The 23,196-nt window shown below is 37.0% G+C and overlaps 1 protein-coding gene across 1 annotated transcript in view; it reads left to right on the top strand.

Moving 5' to 3' along the window:
• The window catches only part of Cttnbp2 (cortactin binding protein 2), a 140,655-nt gene extending 118,050 nt beyond the window's left edge, over positions 1-22,605 (top strand). The window contains exons 15-23 of the mRNA XM_026410553.2: positions 2,659-2,811; positions 2,948-3,135; positions 9,364-9,542; positions 11,505-11,710; positions 12,173-12,349; positions 14,491-14,554; positions 15,618-15,750; positions 16,830-16,928; positions 21,630-22,605. Of these exons, the coding sequence (XP_026266338.2) occupies positions 2,659-2,811; positions 2,948-3,135; positions 9,364-9,542; positions 11,505-11,710; positions 12,173-12,349; positions 14,491-14,554; positions 15,618-15,750; positions 16,830-16,928; positions 21,630-21,869 (1,439 nt within the window). The 3' untranslated portion in view covers positions 21,870-22,605. The remainder of the gene's footprint in view (positions 1-2,658; positions 2,812-2,947; positions 3,136-9,363; positions 9,543-11,504; positions 11,711-12,172; positions 12,350-14,490; positions 14,555-15,617; positions 15,751-16,829; positions 16,929-21,629) is intronic.
• Positions 22,606-23,196: the final 591 nt, after the last annotated feature.

Raw genomic sequence — 23,196 nt, 5'->3', positions numbered from 1 at the left:
TAACAAGAAGGAATAGAGAATCTGCTCTCCAAGTATTTGTGAAAAGCAGAATACTTGACAATATTATTCTTCAATACTAAAAATTGTTTCTTTTTTCAAGGTTAATTTGAATAAGACTGGAAAGATTGAGAATCATCTAAAAAATTGAAATTCAATTTTAAAATGTTACATAGGAAGGACTACATAGATTGAAATCTATATAGTAAATCTATATAATAAAATATTAATAAAATTTGAGTACTTCATAGTGCCAGCACTGTTTAACTGTTTTGTGCACTGACTTATTCATTTCCTAAATACAATAATAATAGCCCATTACTTTGCATCTTTCAATTTGAGTTGATAGGAAAGCAGTCCCTCCCATCCCAAGTAGAAGGAATGCTCAAATAAGACTTATAAGTCCTAGATGTTTTTCCTTCCTTACTATTGTTGTTCCTAACACCTTAGTCCAATCACTTCAAGCTCTGTGAGATTGTGAAATGACAAGAGGGATCTGCTTTTCTCTCTGAGGACCCATTCACATAATTTTATGAATATTTTATATATGTGTAATTTAAGCATTTTAATCTTTTGTATCATGAAAGAGACATATAAAACACTACTTATACTTACAGATCAATGAACAGTCTTTTGCAATAATCATTTTTTAGTTTTGGTTTATAGTTTGACTACCTCTATGTAAGTGCCTAAATTATATTTTTAGTGTTTCCTGTTTTGAATTTTACATGTTGAAATAATAGATTTTATGGATAATATTAGCACATATTTATGGGATACATTATGGTAATCTAGTATATGTAAACAGTGTGTAATAATATAATCAAGAGAGTAAGCATTTCTACCTCATCAAACATTTATCATTTTTTATGTGCTGGGAATTTTGTATTCTCCTTTTCATTTTGAAATATAGGTTGTTTCAGCCAATTGTTACCCTACTGTGTTAAAGGAGAACCAGAAATAATTCCTCTACTCTTAATTATGCCTTGTTGTCTCTTATTAGGCTTCTTTTAATCCCCTTTATCCCCAGCCATTCCTAGTCTCTAGTGACCACTTCATTCCATTTTGTTTTTCTACCAGATTGACTTAGAAATAATATTCTTTGGTGGTTTGCTTAATATATTGTTTGTAATAGTCTTCTATTCCATTATTTGGAGTTGTAATTTGTTCACGTTCATATCCATTGCATGAATATATTCCTATTTACTTATCATCCTATTATTGATGGCCATTGGGTTGGTTCCATTTGAAATCTGTTAGGGACCCAGGAATCTCGTGTGCACTTCCAACAGCAGTAAGGAATGTCAGACTCTCTTCCAGAGTCATACTCCCTCAGCAATTTCAGAGTATGCCCATCATACCACTTTTGGATAACACTTTATATCTTCCTTCTTTTAAATTTTTCTCAGCAAAATATCTGATAACCTTGCTCTTGAATAGGCAGATATGTATATAGAGTTATCTATCTTCTAAGATCTTCTTTAATTTCTTTCTATATAGATGTATATAGAGTATGTTCATGCCAATTCGTGCCTTTATACATGTACTTTGTTTTGGGCTTTTTTTTGCATTACAATTCTTATTACACATATATTCTACAATTTTTCATATCTCTGTTTATATATAAAGTATGTTGACACCCAATTTGAGTCTTTATACATGTACTTTGGATAATGATGTCCATCACAATCTACCACCCTTGCTGACCCCCAAAACAAATAACCCAATCAATAATGGGCCAAGGAACTGAACAGACACTTCTCAGAAGATGATACACAGTTAATCAACAAATATATGAAAAAATGTTCAACATCTCAAGCAATTAGAGAAATGCAAAACAAAACTAAGATTTCATCTCACTCTAACCAGAAAGGCAGCCATTAAGAATATATACAACAATTAGTGTTGATGAGGATGTGGGGGAAAGGCACACTCATACATTGCTGATGGGATTGCAAATTGGTACAACCAATCTGGAAAGCAGCATGGAGATTCCTTGGAAATGGAACCACCATTTGACCCAGCTATCCCAGTCCTCAGACTATACCCAAAGCACTTAAAAATAGCATACTACAGGGACACAGGCACAATTCACAAACCAAACTGTGAAACCAACCTAGATGCCCTTCAATAGATGAATAGATAAGGAAAATGTGGTACATATACACAATGGAATATTACTCAGCAATAAAAGTGAATAAAATCATGATATTTGCAGAAAATTGATGGAGAATATCATGCTAAATGAAGTAAGCCAATCCCAAAAAAACAAATGCTGAATGTTTCCTCTGCTCTAAGGATGCTGATTCATAATGGGGATGGCGCTGGGGGTGTGGGGGTGGCACACATTGAAGGAATAGATGAACTCTAGATAGGGCAAAGGGGAGGGAGGGTTAGGGGGAGCATAGGGGTTGGAAAGGCAGTGAATGAGATGGACATCATTACTCTACACGTATGAAGACACAAATGGTGTGACTCTTTATATACAATCAGAGATATGAAAAATTGTTCTGTTTATATGTAATATGAATCGAAACACATTCTGTTGTCATATATAACAAATAAGAATAAATTATATACAAGATCATCAAAGCAAAACAAATGCCAGTTTATATAGGTTCTTGTAAAAGCTTTAATCCCTAATTTCCTTTTTGATCACAGCTTGTCTGATTCCAATGAAACAATCTCCAGTTAAGAAGAAAATCATCATCATCTTAGAGAATTTGGAAAAATCTTCATTGTCTGAGTTGTTGGGGGACTTTTTGGCACCTCTTGAGAATCGTAGCACTGAAAGCCCATGTACTTTCCAAAAAGGTAAAGGTAGTAGACAGTCCACTCTACCAGCCCTTCTGTTCCCCAGAATACCAGTTAGGCTTCTTGTTCCTCTTTATTTAACTTAACTTTAATTTGGACTTATCCCATACTATGACTTGCTTTTGGCTTGTTTTAGGAAATGGAATGTCTGAATGTTATTACTTTCATGAGAACTGCTTTCTGATGGGAACCATTGCCAAGGCCTGTCTCCAGGGCTCTGATTTGCTGGTACAACAACATTTCCGCTGGGTTCAGCTGCGATGGGATTGCGAGCCCATGCAAGGACTGCTACAGAGGTTCTTAAGAAGGAAAGTCATGAATAAGGTAACAAACAGCAGCTGCATCCTGGTGCGGGAGGTTAGTTACCAGGAGATTTGGGCTGGAGTTCCTCTTATTGTGTGGCCTCAGGGGAAAAATAAGATAATGAATGTAGAACTGGACTATATTAAGAATAAGAAAATCTAAAAAGATTTTACTGTTGTTAGTGGTAGATAGTACATGGAAAACACATAGCAGTCTTTGGAGCATATTAAGTATAAGAAAAGGTTAATATATTTTACTGTAATTAACTGTTCTCAAGGAATCTTACCAAGTGTAAATGCTGAAGAAGTCTAGACTGGAAAGTTAATCACTCTTCTTATGGAAAACTCACTGCTTCCTATGAGCCTTCCAAACATTTTCCATCCATTTGGATAAGATTTAATATAGGATTATTATCCTGTTCTTGTCTTTTGACACATTTTCAAGAATAGTAGTAATAACTTCTAGTGATTTTTTTCATAGAATAAGTATGATAGTCTCCCAAATAAAAATAATGTTGTGTTGATTGAAAATAACACATTCTTCAACTTAATTGTCTTAAATTGGACCAATAACTGAGTTTCAGGGAAGATTTGAAGTAATGAAGCTCAATTTAGTAGGATTTTCTCATCTACTATTGCACCATTTGCAGGACAGTGTCATCATTTTATCAGTATGTTATTTTAAGCTGCACATACCAGAACCCCCTCATGTAAGCAGGTGGCTTGTGGTAGGTGTTTAGCAACCCCAAATCATCAGGGCCTGGATTCCGGTGGGGGTGTCTCAGAACCATCCATTCAAGACTGAAGCTCGTCCACAGGACTTTAGCCTTCACTGTTCAAAGGCAGAAAGTGGGGTACAGTGAAGAATAAAGAGCTTCCTTGTTTTCCTTCTTACCAGAGAGGAAAGTATCTTTTCAGAAACTTCCAGAAACCTAAGACTTCTCTTTAATGTTTCAAGTGCTTTCTTTCCCACCCCCTCAGTCCTACACGGTGGCAAGAGCTACCTTTCCAGGACTCAAGGTCTCCATCAAGTACTTGAACAAAAGTCTGTTTCTGTTATATTAGAGTGGGTCAGTGTGCATGCAGAGGGGTACAGAAGAGTATGGAATGGGAGTGGCTATTGGTAATTTAGTGGACACTGTCTGCCACAGTCTGATTTGAATTAATATCTGAAATTCTGAATTGAATCAGAGAAATCTACCCCCAAATCACACTAGTGTTAATTGTCTGGTTTTAAATACGTTCTCTTGGCCAAAGCACCGCCATTGTAGGACCTCAATGAATAGGAAGAAGAGTGGGGTAAAGACCAAGTAGGGATGTAGCCTTTCAAATCACTGATGCTTCCGTTAACTTTATAATTGTTAATACTTAAATCTTATCACCAAAGTCAAACACATAATCACAAAAAATACCGGTTTTCTTCTGTAGAATTGGCACCCTCTTTCCCTAGCTTTCTGACAGTTTGAAATGGAGCTCTACTCTTTTGTATTGAGTGGGGTGTATTATGGAGAATAGAAGTAGGGAGGATAATGCCTTTCATTTATCCAGAATCACTTCAATGTAGGTAAATAAAATGAATCACCTGGGGTAAGTGCACAGTGGGACCACCAAATATCAGAAATCTTGTAGCATCCAAAACCCTAATTCTTATAGTCATTTAAAAGCACACTGGCACTTGATTATAGTTTTTTTTTTAATTCTTTAAATGATACAAGAAAATAGATCTTTCAGTATAATACTAGGCTTCCTACTAGTGTTTAATAAAAAATAATTATACCTTTTTAGTGGGAAGTTAATATTTAGCTATCTTTAATTACAATGCTGAACTCAGAATTCTTGCTGGAAGAATATCAGAGAAAGTAGGGGATTTATAATGATTATTTCTCTTTTGAAGAGAAGGAAGTTATTGTAACAAAGCCTTCTGAAACACGGGATATCAATTTAGGGGAGCTGGTACTATCACTGAACAACTCTTGTTTTTTCTTGGCTAAATCATTTCTTTATTTCCTACATGTATTTGACATACCAGTGTTCACAGTTGTCACCATTCTCAATATCCTAATATGTAGTAAAGGAAGATATACGTGAATAAGATGAATGTTAATTACTATATCTGACATCTAAATGATTGAGGAATGTTCCTCCTAATAGTAAATAAATCTTTGTCCTTTTGCGAACCCTCTGTACCACCAAGAAAGGACTTGGTTTTATCAAATACAGTTCTAGAAAGAATTTCTCCCATTAAATCAAATGTGTTATACAGTATTATTTAAAATTTGCACATTTTAAGTTTTAAAAACAAATTTCTTTATGTCTACAGAGCTCTGTACATTTTGGTGATGTTAGCATTTTAGCTGAGACCTTTCTTTTAGGAAAAGTTTTTTAAAAACATTTTGAAGTATAATGCAAGGTGAGCATGCCACAGATTCAGATACACCATCATCACTTACCCAAAATAGGAAATATTTAACGTCATTCCTGTTTCATTAATTCGAAAACCTATTCTGAACACCTGTTATCTGCAAGGCCCTGTGAGGTACTCTGTATACATGCAAAGGATGATTTCTTCCAGAACTGATGTTTAAGAATTCATTCAGGTTTCTTTCTAGAGTGCATATTGTTCTGTTTCATGTTTGTTTCATGTCATCAGGTTCAAAAGGATGTGCTAGCATCTACCTCAAGCTCACGTATAACCAGAGCAAATGCGTCCTGCCTGCTTCAAACTGACTTCCAGTTTCCCCTTCTGATCCAGTCATCCAGACTTAGAACTTCTTGCCTATTCATGAAGTCAGTCAAGCTTAGCGTTTTTTTTTTTTTTTCTTAAGTCCTCACTCTTTGGCAGACCAAGAAAGACCCAGTAACAGGGTTGATGGACCTTTAGCTGTGAAAACTGATCAGAATACATTGTGATAAGCATAACCATGGACAGCTATTTGGAGGTGCATCTGAACAGTGTTCCCAACTTACTCAGTAGACATTCACCCCTGACCCAGAAATGTAGGGTGTCAGGGCATCCTCCCCACCCTTCTGGAGTTCACATTCTCATGGAAAGACAGGCCTATAAAAAGGAGCCATCTCCTGGGGTGAGGGCCTTGTTGGATAGTTTTTCTTGGGAAAGATTATTTAAATGCTATTTTTTAAAAAAGATGCATCCAAATACCCAGCTTTTCCTCCAGCTTTTCTGTTCAGTATTCTAGTTTTATTTCTATTTGTTAAAGCTAGCAGGATTTAATAATCACCTTTAAAGGAGCATTTATACTTAGTCAATTAAATTCCAGGAAATTACCTAGTTAGCCTTTAAAACTTAAATATATTTTAATCTCTCTTTTTAAGAACTTTTAATAAATCTTCCTAAGTACTTAATTAACTCTTTTAAAACCAGAAAATTAAATTTTTAAACCCAGCAATTTAAGTGTTTTCCTGCTTCTTGTACTGTTTATATAAACTTAGTGAGATTCTCTTATCCCTTTTAACTTAGAAATGACATGCTGAATCAATAACTCAGTTACCATTTTAAAGTGGTAATATGAGACCATCCTAATATGTAATATTCAAATAAAGAAGTTCTTGAAAACACCAAATATATGGTTATCTCTTACCCAGAAAATAGCAACAACATAGATATTATGATATTTGATTCTGAATATTCATGAGGATAAAAATGTCACCATCTCAAGAAACTTGGGTTATTTCTCCATGTAGGGTTATTTTTTTGACTGGATGACATTGTGTATCATCAAGAGAGTTTGGTGAGGACTCACGACCAGGGCTCAGATTTATCTCAGTACCAGGAGGAGCCAGGAGAGTCCCTTCCACCAGCATTATGGGCATAGTGTCTATTTATTGGATCAACACCAGCTTCTAATGTTCTGTCAGTGGGGTGGGTTCAGTGGACAGATAATCTAAATCACAGGCTGGATTTGAGTATAACCCCACTTTTGTTATTTACTACTGGACTAGAGTCACCTAATTAAGCCTTGTCTCTTCCTGAGAAGCAGGGCCATAAATTTGATATGACATCAGATTATACTGTATTCTCAATTCTGATTCTCTGTGGCTTCATAGGCACAACACAGACATCATGCTAGTTTCGGGAATAGGTGACTAATAAGCTCTGTGACAAAAACAGATGAGGGGGTACTGCTATAGAAAATATGGTAGGACCATGGAAGAGTATTTATTTTAGGAATGATGGGAAGAAGGGCTTTTTAGTTGGAAAGGATCAGCTGAGAATAGTGGGGAGGGGGTGCAGGCAGAAGCAACAGCAGTTGCAAGAAATCAGGAACATAAGGGAGAAGAGCATGTTGTGTGAGGAACTGGAAGACAGTGGTGCAGTGACTTCTTACTTTGATGTGCTGGGCAGAGGGATCAGATCCAGTACTTGAATCAGTAACAGTTACTGAGGTGATTTACCTGTACAAGCTTCTCATTTTCCACCCCTTTTGTTATATGCAAACATCAGCATCTGTTTGTATCCCTCTACCCCTGTTACCTCTCCATCCATGTCTGGGATGCTCTTTCTTACCTCCCCTCACCAGCCAAGTGTCTCTCACATCCTGGGAGATCAGTTGAAGTCCCACTGAATCTCCTTGTTTTCCCTGACCTGCAGTTATTTATTGACTTAATCCTTGTAAATTACCCTAGCAGCTTGTATCTGTACTTAAAGATTGTCAGTTTGGAAGGGATCTTGAGGATATTGTGTACCAACATTTTCATTTTACAGATGTTAAAGTTTAACCATAGAAAGACACTTGTGTACCTCCTTCAGACCTCCCATCCCCTGGAGCTGGCTCTGAGTTCCAGAGTCCCAGGACACATCTTTTCTTTTGTCCTCCTCTGTAGTTATAAAGGACACACACTTTGCCCTGTGCCCAAGTGGTAGAAGACATGTTAGCATGCATGTGGTCCTGGGTTCAATCCCCAGCAACAATTTAAAACAAACATGTTTCAATGTTTTTTTTTTCCTCTTCACAATGTAATTAGTGCTATACATAGTAGACATACAATAAATACAAAGGCCTCTAAGCATCTCTATGAAATCATATTTATGCTAAAGTAATAAAATTAGGGAAATAAAACATGGAGTACTGGAAGTTCTATTTATTGGATAGACACCAGCTTCTAATGTTCTGTCACATAATAATCACTGTTACCATAAAACAACCAACTTGCAGGATGAGAAATTTCATGTAAGCAAAATTTGTACTTCAGAGGGAAGGGGTGCCCACCTGTTTTTCAGGACCTCAGGGTATGCAGATTTCATCCCACCTTTGGGAATTATGAAATGTCTTTCTCCGTCAGGCTACCTAACAGTTCTTTGGAAGTAGTTCATGGATAGTCATTAAGAAACAATCTTCCTGGAAAAAATAATGATTCCACGGGGACTCTATTAAAACCAAGAGCTCTGCCCTGCTCTCCCTTACTTAGCGTGTGGTCTTGACGAGGCAGTTGGGAGACCCCTCTTCCTCTGCCAGCTGCCCACACAGCCAAATCTCTTCCTCTGCCCTGACTGATCCTGCAGGGATAATGCTTGAACAGAGATCATCAGAAAGTTAAACTTGAATTGAAGAAGAAAAAGGTGTCATTTAGTCTGATCATTATTACTAACATTTTAAATGTGAGTACTCTTTATTATTTCAGCCAAATGCTGTATTCAAATGTTGTTATTCTTCTAAAATCCAGCTATATATAGTTAATAATGTTTAGTAGAAAATTGCTGGTCAGTAAGTCTTCAATGTTCCTAATGTAAAAACAAACAAAAAAAAGTGGTGTGTATATAAAGTAAAGAATATGTTAAGTTGCTTGATTTAATTATTTCACAATGAATACATTTATAAAAAACATCATGTTGTATACTGTAACTATACTTTTTATTTGCCAATTATTCTTTAATGTAAAAATAAATAAGCTATAGCCCTCGCCTTGTCAACTATTACCTTTATGACCTTGGGCAAGTTATTATTTCCTTCTGTCTCATTCTTCTGATGTGTAAAATGGAGTGAAAATGCCTTCCTCAGGCTTGCAAAGAATTAAATGAGAAAAGCTTTTATCACTCTAATGTGTGAATATACCTAATCGTGTATTTTAAGCTTTCTCTCCTTCAACCACTCCAGGCAAAGGTAAAGTCAAATTCAGCTAGATTTTTGTTTCATCATTTCAAATACTTACGTTTTTATTTTTGGACTTTTAAAAGCAAAGGGAAAATGAGCATTATTCTAAGCCAAGCCTCTGTGTCCATCCCTCTTTCTAGTTCAGAGGTCAGGTGCCCTCACCCTGTGATCCTGTGTGCAAGACCGTTGACTGGGCTCTGTCTGTCTGGCGACAGCTCAACTCCTGCCTGGCCCGCTTGGGCACACCTGAAGCACTTCTAGGGCCAAAGTATTTCCTGTCTTGTCCTGTAGTCCCGGGACATGCCCAAGCAACCGTGAAGTAAGTGTGTTCTCCTTATTTTCCAACTTGAAAATAGGACATTAGCACATTTTGGATGTCAGATAGTGAAAATGTCGACCAAACTGCTATGCCACCTTCTGTCTTTAACACAGAATGTACATGGTGACCAGGACTTCTCATGTAGTTACTAAGATAACTATTTTTGTTAAAAACTAGTAGCAGTTCTTCCTCTATCACAAAACTCTCGTCATAACCATGCTTGGCTTGCTGTGTGGTGTCCTGGGCAAGGTCTCATGAAGAGAACTTTTATGCCCTCTACCCCTGCAAAAACAAAACCACTACCAACTTTGATAAGTTGAAAAACTTCCTCCTTTATTGATACTATGCACTTACTGTGTTTTCATTTGAAGCAACTTAGGAGACATACATACAATAAAGTCAATGAATTAGAAAATCAAAAACAAGTGGAAAGGAGGGAAGTTTGTCACTGTGTGGCTTAGTGAGGATCCTGCGATTAACCACAGGATTTGTTCTTGAATTTTCTGTCATCCTGGGCAGGAATCTGTTTTAGAAAGCAGAGGCGGCAAATAATATTTTCCTTCTTGGAGGATAAACCACCAAATTAATAACAGCTAACTTCAGGGAAAGGAAGAAATGTTAATCAGCATGTTCTTACTGTAAAACAAATGCATTTATGGATATAGAGACTAGAAACTGCTGCCTTCATATCTCTCACAATTAAGTCAAAACTTTTTTTTTTTTAACCTCCAGAGTCTCAGAAACTAAGTCTCAGAAACTACCCATACAGAGTATAGTGTTTGACATGAACTGTAGGACATGCTGAGGTTTTTATCCTGTTGGCCTATATGCAAGCTGGGGCATTTCCCTGCCATGGTTTCTGGACCGGAAACAAAGAACTTTACCTACATAGATTCTTTTCACTTAGCTCTCAAGTGCCACAAGGTGATCTTGGTGGCCCAGGTAATACTGGATTTGCATCACAGGTGTGCACCTTCAACCTTCAGTCTTCCAAAGAAGAATGCTGGCAAGAGCTAACACAGGATGTGCAGAAATGCCAGGGTCAGTTGTTTCCCCATAGCCATGTTAAGGAGCTGCCTTTAAGGAAAACAAATGAATGAAAACAAACAAACACATAAAGCTTATGTTCCATGTATGTTTAATGCTTTTAGAATACCAGAATTGTCATTTCTATTCCCTATTGTATTTTTATTTTTTTTCCTTGCATTATGCATCACTAGACATTAACAGAGAAACTCACATTAGGTTAATGCTTAATACCTCACAATACTTAAAACTTTCCTGCCAATATCTGATCTTTGCAGACTTTCCCATCTTTAATTATTTACATGTTTTTTAGTGCTACAACAAAGTATAATGTCTTTTGAAGGAATTTTGTGTGGCATCAAGTGCTCCAAATTTGGGCTAAACTCCTGTGGCTTACAGCTGTGGGTGCATAGAGTCCACCGGAGGCCATGGCTTGTTGACCCTGTCCTCTCTCTGCAGGACTGAGCCCACCCATCTTGCAACCATGAGCCCTTTCCTTGGGGTAGACAGATTTAATTTGCCAATGATTATAAAATTGATCCCAACTTCAGAAATATTCAGATAAAGTATTGTGTGTGTTATTAAAAATATGTAGCAAATAAGTTAATTTAGGTAGGAACTTTCAGAAAATCTTCATTTTCCAGATTCCTTCACTATTTAAAGTCTTTCCATGTGTTTATTTGTTCATTTATTCAGACAAAACACTCAGGCATTGATTTCAGGATTCAGAGAACGATGTTAAAGAATTTCTCCTATTGAAACATATTTTTGAGTCCAAATTGGGTAATTTCACTTATTCCAAATCTACCCAGATAAGGTAGCAAATCTATGGAAGCGTTTGTTTTTTCTCCTTGGTCTTCACACCTGTCCTTTGTGGAGTTGTGAGTAATTGGTGAGAGGCCTGATGCTAACTGGTGAATCAATCTCTCTTGCAAGGTGGATGTCTAAGCTGTGGAATGCTATCATTGCACCCAGAGTTCAAGAAGCAATACTGTCAAGAGCCTCTGTGAAAAGACAGCCTGGCCTTGGACAGACTGCTGCTAAAAAGCACCCTAGCCAAGGACAGCAGGCTGTGGTTAAAGCTGCTCTCAGCATCTTGCTTAACAAAGCTGTTCTGCGTGGCTGTCCCCTCCCCAGGGCAGGTATGTGTGTTCCTGCAGGGAAGAGAGGAAATTCACCCTCATATAATACATGTTGGAATTTGTTTTTAAGGAGTTCTGTTTTGTCTTTTTGTAAGAAAAAACAATTAATAGGCACTTCACAACATTGCTCCAGAACTCTCTTTTAATAAGTACATTGCAAATGACATAATTTCATTCTTCATAATGGCTGAATAAAAGTCATTGTGTATATATTTTTCTTTATTGTTTTTATTGATGGACATCTAAGCTAGTCAGAACTCTGTTTTCAATTACTGGCTCATGTTGGAATCCTAGAACTCCAAGTAAGATGTGCACCAGTCCACAAAGACCCAGCTTGGGAATTAAGCAGAACTGTGATTTTTCAAGAGTCCCTCTCTGAGAATTGGAGGTGGATTTTGCTTTATCCTATGAAACTTCATCATCACTACCTTCCCTTTGGCAAACTGGAATTTGTTGTTGCAGAGCTAGACCAGCATACAGCTGATTTCAAAGGAGGAAGCTTCCCTTTGTCCATAGTTTCAAGTTATAGCAAGAAAAAAGGAGAGAGCAGTTCCTGGAGAAAAGTGAACACCAGTCCTCGCAAGAAGCCTGGCCGCTTCTCCTCACCCTCCTGGAATAAGCCAGACCTGAGCCATGAAGGTAAGTGGGTAGGTCTGCTGCTCAAAGGAAGTTGGGCCCTCATGATCCAGTTTATGGATGCAAATGGGGTTTAATTTTTATCACTGTGCATGCCACAGAGAAAAATACCTGAGTACTTCAATGCGTGTTTCCATAGACTACACAGAATATTTAATAGCTACAATTCCAAAAGTCTATGGGAGCCCTCTACCTGAAAAATAATCTTTTCATGCTTGAAGTTTTATTTACCTTGTCAATGGTCTTTATTGAAATTAATTTGTTTTTTTTTGTAGTATCCACAATTAATGTAATAAGATCATTACACTTTGTCATATTTCACTCTTTTTACATATCATTACTTTGCCAATCTTACATTTTAACAGTATGTGTAGAGGTGTATTTTATACCAGTATAAGGCCTTTATGAGTGAATCAGTTTTATTTTAATTTGGAGACAAGATCTTGTTCGGTTACCCAGGCTTGCCTTAAGCTTGTAATCCTCCTGCCTCAGCCTCCTGAGTAACTGAGGTTAAAGGCTTTCACCACTATGCCCAGCTGATAGCAAATGATATTTTTTGAAACATGAAAACTTCTTTGAAATATTAATAAAATACCATATTTATTGATGCTGATTTTGGCAGACATCAAATCTAAGTTAATTTTCCCAAGTACATACATAATTCGTGAGCCAAGAGTTTGTTATCTTTTAATGAGACTTTATTTTACAGTTATCACATTGGATATAGGATTAGTACAGTTGAGTTTTGACACAATTGTTGAAATACCACATGGACAGGGGATATAGCCCAGTGTGAGAGCACTTGCCTACTATGTTGGAGGGCTTTAGTTGGATCCCTAACACCGCCAAAAAACAAAATATAACACCACAACATGAATCCTTTACATGCAGATCACTATGGACATTCATAAAACTTGATAAAGACACAGCTTATTTCCTTTCTTACCTAAAACAGAGAGGCAGATGATGTTGGCACAGGCTTCCCAAGGGCAGAGTCCAAGCCTGGGCACTTCTTTAGTAAGTAGGGGTGCAGTGGGACATGCCTGTATTTCCAGCCATGTGTGAGGCTAAGGCAGAAGAATGGGAGAATCAAGAGATTGAAGCAAGCCTGGGCAACACAGGGACCCCTATCTCAAAAAAAAAAAAAAGTAATTAGGGGAAAGCCCACTAGTCAGTACTTTCAGATAATGAAAAAATATGAGCAAATAGTACATAATTGTCTTTGAAAAATAAACTGAATTTAAGATATTCTCATTAAAAGTAGATCATCAAAGACATCCTGTAGGGAATATTTTGTGGAGCAATATTCATACAATTTTAGAATTCATTGAGAAGCAACTAAATGCTCAAGTGTGTTTACAAATTTGGAGTGAACATTACAGAAACAGATATTTTAGTGGCATTTAAAATGGTTTAACAGTGTTTATCCAATGTTTTTGATTATAGGCCAGTCAGATATATCTTGCATCAATCATGTCCAATATCCATAGACCTATGTGTTGGCTTAAGTATATATAACTGATACAAATCAAATTTATGCATGCAGTACAGACTGTTTTCTGTTCTTCGGTATATCAGTTTGCAGTTTGAAAAACATCATTATAATTTCCATGCTTCTTTGTATGCTGTTCCTATTTCCTAAATGATGCATAACTATTAAAAGTGAAATTTCTACGAGTACATTGCTAATGCCACATGTACTGTAGCACATGAACACGCCCACACATCCAACACTGCACTTGATTACAGAGTCAGTGATGCTGGAAAACAGACAAGGGTAGAGAAGAGGAGCATTCAGTAGCAGATGGTAAATTCTTCTTTTGATTCTTTGGAAATAAAGAAATGTAGACTAGTGAAAAGAGGAGGCCCTGATAAAAGTGAAGTTCAGTATTCCTGAATTGAGCTCCAGATGGTACTCTTTTGCTGAGTTCAGTCATCACTGTACATCAGGACGTTAGTTATTCCCTGGCCTTGTGGCAGTGTTACATAGGAGGCTGTTCCTGGGGGACTCTCACAAGGTAGATGTTAGTCCAACAACAGTATTAAAGTATTGCAGGGTCCAGAGTCTGTTTCTTTTAAATATAGAGTTCAGTATGCACAGGGATGATCCATTCTATTGAAAATGATTATAATTTTTTTAACAGGTATAAAAAGTAAGACTATATCGCAGTTGAATTGTAACAGAAGTGCCTATCTGTCAAAGCAAAAGTAAGTTCTCCTTTCAGATTTAACTTGTAGCTAACAGATAAATCCGTTTGTGCAACTATTAAGCTATTAATATGATGAAATAGATGTTCTAATACTGGCATTAAATTGAAATATAATGAATGAAATCTAAAAAATATTTATATTAAGTTTAATAAACACTTAATGTTATGTTAATATTTTGCTTTTAGTTTAAATAAGGCTAGAAATATTAGACTTCATTTTCATCAAACTTGATCATTGCTAATGCATTTGACAAACATATGGTAAACTCCTGCATTTATAAACTTTTGGTTAGTCTTTAGATGATTTTTTAAATTTCAGATTTATACAGTATAGCATGACTTATGTACTTTTAAGTTATCTGTTTATAGTGATAATTTCAACTATTTTTATGTTGTCCCTAGGGAACTGTTGCCGATTTCAGCTTATAGATTGAGATGTTAAGGACGATTGAGTTACTCAGACTAGAAAATTTGGGGCAGTTTGCATTGAGTCTCATAGGAGCCTAGTGAGTCATGTACCAACCATTAGTTCCATCACATACCACCACCTACATAATTTCTGCAATAATCCTATGAAATAGGTGTAAGGATTTCTTATAGAGAAGGAAACTCAGAAATTAAGGGGCAAAGGGAAAAAGGAAATCCTGTCTCAGAGCCAAGTTTTATATTTGTTCCACTGTATCATTGTCTGCCATAACATGGTACTTCTTAGCATCTTTATTTTATCTGGTTTGAAAGAAAAGAAAAAAGGGGAGAGAAAGTTTGGAATGTTGTCAGTCCAAGTAGATGTCTTTGTTGAATAAAATTTCATTCTATAAAGAAATTCGAGTGGGAGTTAACAAAATCCTGTAGAGATTTATTACTGAAGTGTTCTAATCTTTCAGGGTATGGAAGTGGGTTGTTGCGTTAAATGACACTTATGAAATACTTGAAAGGATAATAAAAACTCTTTCCCTAACCCACACCAAATCCCCCCAAAAGGTACCAGTGCCTAGATTTCCATATTGGGGGTTGGGTAATTGTTCTCCCATGAAAAATTCATTTCTGAAATTTTGCATTAGGTCCTTGGAGAATGATCTGTCATTAACCTTGACTTTGGATCAGAGACTCTCTCTGGGTTCAGATGATGAAGCAGATCTCGTCAAAGAACTTCAGAGTATGTGCTCCAGCAAATCTGAATCTGATATAAGCAAGGTAAGTAGTCTAAATAGGTGACATCAGTGACTGGAAATAGCAGAAAAACCCATCTTTATAAAGGGACCCTTGAATTTCATCATTTTGTATAATTATAATGCACCAATAACAAATATGGGGGAAGGACACTTAGAGCCACATGATAATACTTGTTTCGTAAAAAATTGTTTATTGGTCTAAATGAAACTATTCCTCACTTTGCTTAGAAAAGACATTTTCCCAAAATGTTTATATAAAATTTTCTTTTTCCAAACATTCCTCTCAAAGACCTGAAGTTTAAATTGTATCTTAACTGCATGAGCACAAATCACACCAACATATTTGGTCAGCTTTTTATAAAAGCATAAATTTGACTTTTGTCAAGCTATTCCTTATTTCTAATTTTGGTACATCAGTCATGTATCAAAATTATAACAAGTTTCACAGTAAGTTAAGGTTATATGCAGAATTTTAGCAATTCCTGTACAAAAAAATAATTCACCTACATAATTCATATCATTATGGTCTTTAAGCTGTGAACTTTCCAAATATGGAAAGAGCATCAAGTTCAACCTGTCTTGGCCCCTCATCTGTAGACAGTTTGACCAAACTTCTTGACAGATGCCTTTTAGTTGGAAGAGAGCCTATGAAGATAGTTTTAACTTGCACAGGTTCCATTGAAAGACTCAACTATTATACCTGAACACTCATACTCTCCAGGACCAAGTAGAATTGGCTTTTATTTAATTTTGCTGGAAATGAATTGAAATTCTTACCCATTAGAAAAATAAGGTAATGATTAAAATCTGGCAAATTTTACCCTTTCTTTACTTGACAAATGACTTTGTCTTCCTAAGGAATTATTTTGCTCTTCTTTTGACCTATTTAATTCTTTTTCCCCTTCCAGGATATTTCTCATGTACTTGGTGTTGGTTTAACATGCAGCCCTCAAGTCTTTCATATGAACAATGCAGGATTTTGGGGGGGCATGTTGTACGGAACTCCCCAGGGTCAGGGAAGAGGACAGTACTTCTGTGGGTTTCAGCTGTGCTTTGAGTGTAACTGTTGAGACATGACTTGATAAATTCTCTATCTTCCAGATTGCCGATTCCAGGGATGATTTAAGGAGGCTTGATAGTTCAGGAAACAACCCTGCATTTTCAGCAATTAATAATACAAGAATGCCAGTGTCACAAAAGGTGAGTGTCCCCTTCTCCCAAAAGAGTTATTGCAGAATTGAATAGTTGGTTAATAAGAACTTTTACGTTTATCCTATCAAGATAGGAAAGACTGTTGTTTGAATAGTATCTTGAAGTAATGACATAAGAAAACATTCCTATTTTCCTTCTGTTTGATATTCTAATTTCAGTCCAGTATTTGAGGTGTTATTTGAGAAGATCACCCTTTGCTTTCATTCTTGTATGCCAAACTAAACCTAATTTCTGTTGTCTTGGTTGTTCTATTTTTAAAATTTTTTTTCCATTTAAGAACTTTTAAGATTTCTTGCATTCTGGAAAATTTGAGTTACAGCAAAGGGCTAAGTGAGAGCATAAAGATCTTATACATGTTTAAATCTTAATTTCCTCACCTGCATTATGCTTCAGTGAGAAACTTTCCTTTTAAAATAAACCAGAGTGACAAGTACAGCCAAGACTATGATAGATTGCACTAACCTCTTGAAATTGCTTTCAGAACTGTGGCACTGGACCATTATTGATTAGTTAATAAGAGGCAGGAGACAGTACAGCATGTATTCCTGGGTAAACAATAAAACTACTTCTTAGCCTTTCATTATTTTATGAGGATGCAGATTTCATAGAGGCACTTAGGGGTGTGTGGTTGTTCACCCAGCCATGTCATTTGCTATCACATCCTGTTCTTGTCTAGTCCCATGGCAGCTTACAAAGACCTGTGTGTGTGAGGGCAGGATTATAAAGTGGGCACAGTGTAACTATTAAATTATAAATCCTTATCTGATCACTGGCAGCCCTGGACTGCACAGCCACTGCTTCATTAGACTTCAGTTCTGGTGATACGTGGAACCAGATGAACTGTTCATTGAAGGAGGGGATTTTCAGGGGTGGGTCCCTAATAAAATGCATAGCATGTTGACCTGTGAAGAATAGGGCTTTTAAGCTCATTCTATCATAAAATGTTACCCCCCCCCCTTAAAAATGGGATCAGTTTAGAAATTTAGAGAATATTTAAGGTCACTACTGACTGAGCATTTTGGTTGGAGAGTACTTTGCTCAGGGTCTGTCCCTTTCTCTTTTGTGTGTCTATGTGTGCAGTACTGGGACTTGAACCCAGGACTTCACATATGGTAGGCAAGTGCTCTACCACTGAGCTGCACCCTCAGCCCCCTTTGTCATCTTTAGAGTCTCGATTTGCTGTCCATATATGATGGCCTGCCCTGAGCTTTGGTTGATTGGAGACAAGATCTCATGTCTTAGGGCTCCTTGTGGAACAGTCACAGGAAGAGCCTGTGAGTCCAGTGATGAGCCACTTTCTCCATAGAGCTGTCACTTTCCTGTATAAAATTGTTGTGTGGTAGAGACTTGCTCCTGTTATTTAAATGTCTGATGGCGAAATGTTTTTGTATCCTTTCTTTGTCACATGACCATATTGCATTACTACAATAAGGTTCTGTCCATAACAAATAGTACTGAAAATGATTAAACTCTGGGCAGCTCAGAACAATTGTCTTGAAAGAGTGATTTTTCTTTTAAATGGGTCATCTTATCTGGGCTCGTAAAAAGAATGGTGTGGTTGTTTAAATGTGCAGTGTGATGGGAAATGAGGAACACCTTTGCCCCCTGAAGAGTCTTGGAGGGGCGCTTTCCTGATAGCTAGATGTTTTTCTCAGATCTGGCCAACAGAGGGCGAAGGACACTCATTCAGCAGCCTTCTGAAAGCTGCAGACTGGATTCCTTTTCTATCCTCCTGATAACTAGCTTTCCTTGGTTCCATGCCCAGTTTCTTCTGTTATCAGGAAGTAACTCCCCTTTGAGGTAAGAGCTTTGGGTTAGTTGAAAGCTTTTTCTCCTTCACGGCCAGAAAACTAGCTCTGCCTCTGTAAGAAAACAAAGATAAGTAACTTCTTTGTCCTCATTATGCAACATAATGTAACCCCTTACTACTCTAACAGTAAAGGCCTGTAATTGGGTTTATTAATTGAGAGTCATGATAACCAGCCGTCCTTAGTTAAAATTAAATAGTTAAATCAGCAATAGCAAGAACAATTACTAATGAATGTTTTATGTAAATGTAAACTAATCTCCTTAAAGCAAAAGTTCTCACCTTTCAGGATAAAATCCATTTGAAGTTTTCTTTTCCCTTCATCCCTGGTGCCCGCATGCTGCCCCCTAGAGGTTCTGATGTAACTGTCTGAGATGGGGCCTGGACACTGCACGTTTTAAAGCCAGGGCTTCAAGCCACTTCTCTAAAATATAGTTCTGATCTGTCATCCTCATTTTACACCCCCGTTTCTTTCTTTCCAAATGTCTCTTTACAGGTGTTGATATACCTGCACATAACTTTTTTTTTTTTTTTAAGCAGTGCTGGAGATTGAACCACTGAGCTATATCCCAGCTCCCCTTCATGAAACTTTCTATACACTTCTCCACTGTCTGATCTTTAAAGATGTTCAGGACTGTAAAAGGACAATCTCTGTTTTCCTGCCCCCTATTTTCTGATCTAGATAGATTATAGTATCTTCTTGACTTCAGATGTTTCGTATTGAATGGAATGAATGGCTTTGATTTAACAATCACTCCTTAAGGCTAATTGAAATGTTAGGGTAGTACACTTCTATTCAAATTGGAGTTTTTCTTTGAGTTTCATATGCTTGACAACATTGAGAGTAACCTGGTATGCTTAATATGAAGAACTTTAGAGCTCAGGAAACATTAACCACCCTTAACTTTCCTATGTGAAGGAGCTGGTGGTGGATATTAGCTTTGAGAAAAAGACCCAGAAAGCTGTACTTGGGTGTCAGTAACATTGCTCTTTCCTACAGGACACTGTCAGGCATTTGATCTCCCAGACTTAGACTGCTGTGGCCCAGTGATGCCTTATATTCTCCTCATTACCTCCTCCTATCCTATCCTCACACCTCCAGAGGCTGATTCAGCCAGAGTCTCCTCTGCTGTGGGTGCTTCTTGGTACTTCATGTTTCATGATTTTCTGCCGAGGGAACTTTTGTCCTAAAGTCATCACCTTCCTCAGTCACAGTTTGGCAATCTGGACTTCTTTCTCTCCCTTCCCCTACAAATGTCCTAGACCCATATCCATACCCTTCCTAGAGTTGCACAGTTGTCTTACCATTGAAGATCAGCTAGAGCCAAGAATCTGGCACTGCTATTCACTTCCGTGATTTAATGTACATGTGATAGGCTTTATTAGGACTTTACTAGGGGGAGGCAGAAGGAAAGCGATTGGAATCAAGACCATTAGTGACATGCCTAGATGTTTAGGACTTCTGCAGTTAATTCTTATTAAGCCATCCACTTGTTTTCTGTTAACATAATCCTATGTCGACAGAAAATTATGGCTAAGTGGAAGAGGGGAGACTGAAGTCTCTTGTTAAACTGAGAGAACAGCATATTTAGCCAATAAGAAAGACTTTAGAAATGGTTGGGATTGAGAATATAAATTTGGCTTTAGCGAATTTGAAATGCAGGCTGGAGATAGGTGAATTTTGTTGATTAATGGGTAGAAATGCCATTCTCAAGCTCACAACATAAAGGAGAGCCAGATTATGGGAGTTATACATGATGAAAATTGAAACATTCAGATGGGCAGAAACAAAAGATCACCAACAATCTGAGGTGAACACAGGGCTAAGAACAATGCCACCATTCAGTAGGTCAGTGGAGATCAAAGACACTGAGGAGTCGAGTGAGGGTTCTCAACTTTGCACATTAGAATCATGTAGATGATTTTGGTAAGCCATGTGTCCATGCCACCACACCCCAAACAATATGAATCTATGGGCATCAGACCAGTCAATCTCCATGTGATTCCAGTGTTTTGAACAACACCGAGAACCACCAACTTAGAACATCCAGGAGAAAGCAGCTGATACTTTTTCCCTGTTACATTCTGGTTTTCAATCAAGTCATCTTGTGATTTGTTTGTATTGTTACTGTCAAAGAGGGAAAGTAATCAATGTTAGCTGATTCACAAGTACACAGAGCAGTTCACTTAGTAGGTCTCGTGTGTTGTTTGCAGAACTTAATGCAGATAGGGGAAAACACCCAGATGAAAGTTCCAGCTTCCTCACTCTTAGAGTGTAGGTAAGTCTAGCTCTCAGATTCCTCATGGGAAAAATGGAAGACATGGGCCTGGTGTTCATAAGGATTCTGAAACTCTAGAAAAGATGATAACATGTGACTTTACGGAAGGTTTTGAGCCACTTAGTCACAGAATTGCTGAGTAGGACCCTTACTTCTCCAGACCATAACCTCCATTAGGCAGGGAGGTTTCTCATAGGTGTTAAACAACTAGAACAACACTTATCTCAGTGAAGGCTCTAAAAGTATTGTTGAAAAATGTAAAAGTTGACTGACCCTAGGTGACATAATTTGTGGAGCTGCCTACAAGTACTTGATTGTTCTAGTATAGCTTATTGTTTTTGAAGTTCCTGTTGGTAAGGAGAGCCTAGAGTGTTTAGCATTTGTCTCACTGACCCCTGTAGTTAATCTGGTGACACCAGGAAGGACCTAATAAAAATTAAGCATGTTTACTGGAGTGAATCATTCAGCTCTATTATATTTTGTTTAGTTTTTCATGAAAACCTGTGTCAAGAGGGAATTTCTATGTTTGCTCAGACAGGAGCATGAAGACAACCATTAAGTCGGGAACAGTGATAAGTGTGTTTGGTTTCTCTTCTCTTGCAGGAGGTCAGTCCTCTCAGCAGCCATCAAACTACCGAACGCAGCAACAGTAAATCAAAGACCGAGTCGGGTGTCTCCAGAGTTAAATCTTTCCTTCCTGTTCCTAGAAGTAAAGTCACCCAGTGTTCCCAGAACACCAAAAAAAGCAGCAGCAGCAGTAATACAAGGCAACTAGAAATCAACAACAATTCCAGAGAAGAGAATTGGAACCCACACCAACACGAACAAAGTAGAAAAACCTAACCAATAGGCCTGCCTACAACATTCTCACTCTTAACTCCTGTATATTTCTCTCAAACACCAAGGACAAGATGTAAATACCTTCAAACACTGTAATATAAAGTATGATTGCGGGACCACTATTCAATCTTTTGTAAAGAATGTATTTATAACTAACTCTTTTTTTAAAAAATTCTGTAGGATTGAACTTCAATATCAAGAAGTTATGCCAACTTTTCAAGTAGTTTTTTAATAGAAACATTGTAATAGTTTTAATCAAGATGTTCAGGGGTATTAGAACTCTGTACTGTATATTGCTCTCTGTACATATGTACATATGTATATTTAAGGAATCATTGCATATGTTACAAAATATGTATAACATTGGCTTAGAGGATATGTATCATTTTAAATGCAGATCATAATTTTATGTTCACTTGATGGAGAATGACTAGAATGGGGCAATAAATAACAAATCATTTCTAAGCAGTTATTTTCCATTACAAGCCATATTAAGTATTTTGCCTGTTAAATTCTAGTTTTACATTTTGAATACTTTATTGGCTACATTGCCATTTGGTTGCATCATGTATATATTTATGCTTATGAGTTTGCATTATAACTCCTGTAAAATATGAAACTATAATGCAATAAAAGTGTTATCTTTCTTAAAAAAAAGTTTTGTACCTAAGTGGATATAAGAGATACCTGCATAAAGACTTCAATAAATTAATTTGGAGTTAACCCCTCTTAAGTATTATTTCTATTAGCACAACTGATTAAAATTGATATTTTCTAGAAGTGATTTTCTAAAAGTATTGATGAAATTACTTATTCAACTCAGTTAAGATGCTTTGACACAAAATAAAACATTGAATTAGTGAAATAGTTTTGCTGTATTTTCTATCTCTAGCTCTCAATTTGTGTTCAATTTAGGAATGTTCTTAAAACTTCCACTGTGCTGTTATTTCATTAGTTATTCACAACTCACCCTTACTAGAAAGTGTTAGTTGAATTAAAAATGTAGCAAACACTTAAGTGGAGCTCCAGCAATAAAACAACTCCCCCCCGCCCATAGGTACCAACAAAGTACAATTTTAATTTAAGAAACATTTGCTTGTTGTTGAGAGCCCTTTTGGGGCCAGAATTGGTTTTTATATTAAAGCATCTACACCTGCACTGATACTGTTAAACATCTGCACGCATCAAATAAGAAAACATATAGTGAAGATGTCACTTGGGGTGAAATAGGGGAAGACCTTTTCATCAAGGCAAAACTGCATTTCATTCTTTCTGGGCTTTACCTTGACCAGGCCAACCCTGGAGGTGCATAGTTCTGACCTCATGCACA

This window comes from Urocitellus parryii, chromosome 3 (assembly GCF_045843805.1).
Source record: "Urocitellus parryii isolate mUroPar1 chromosome 3, mUroPar1.hap1, whole genome shotgun sequence".
In the NCBI taxonomy this organism is placed as follows: domain Eukaryota; kingdom Metazoa; phylum Chordata; class Mammalia; order Rodentia; family Sciuridae; genus Urocitellus; species Urocitellus parryii.
This window is presented reverse-complemented; position numbering and strand designations above follow the sequence as displayed.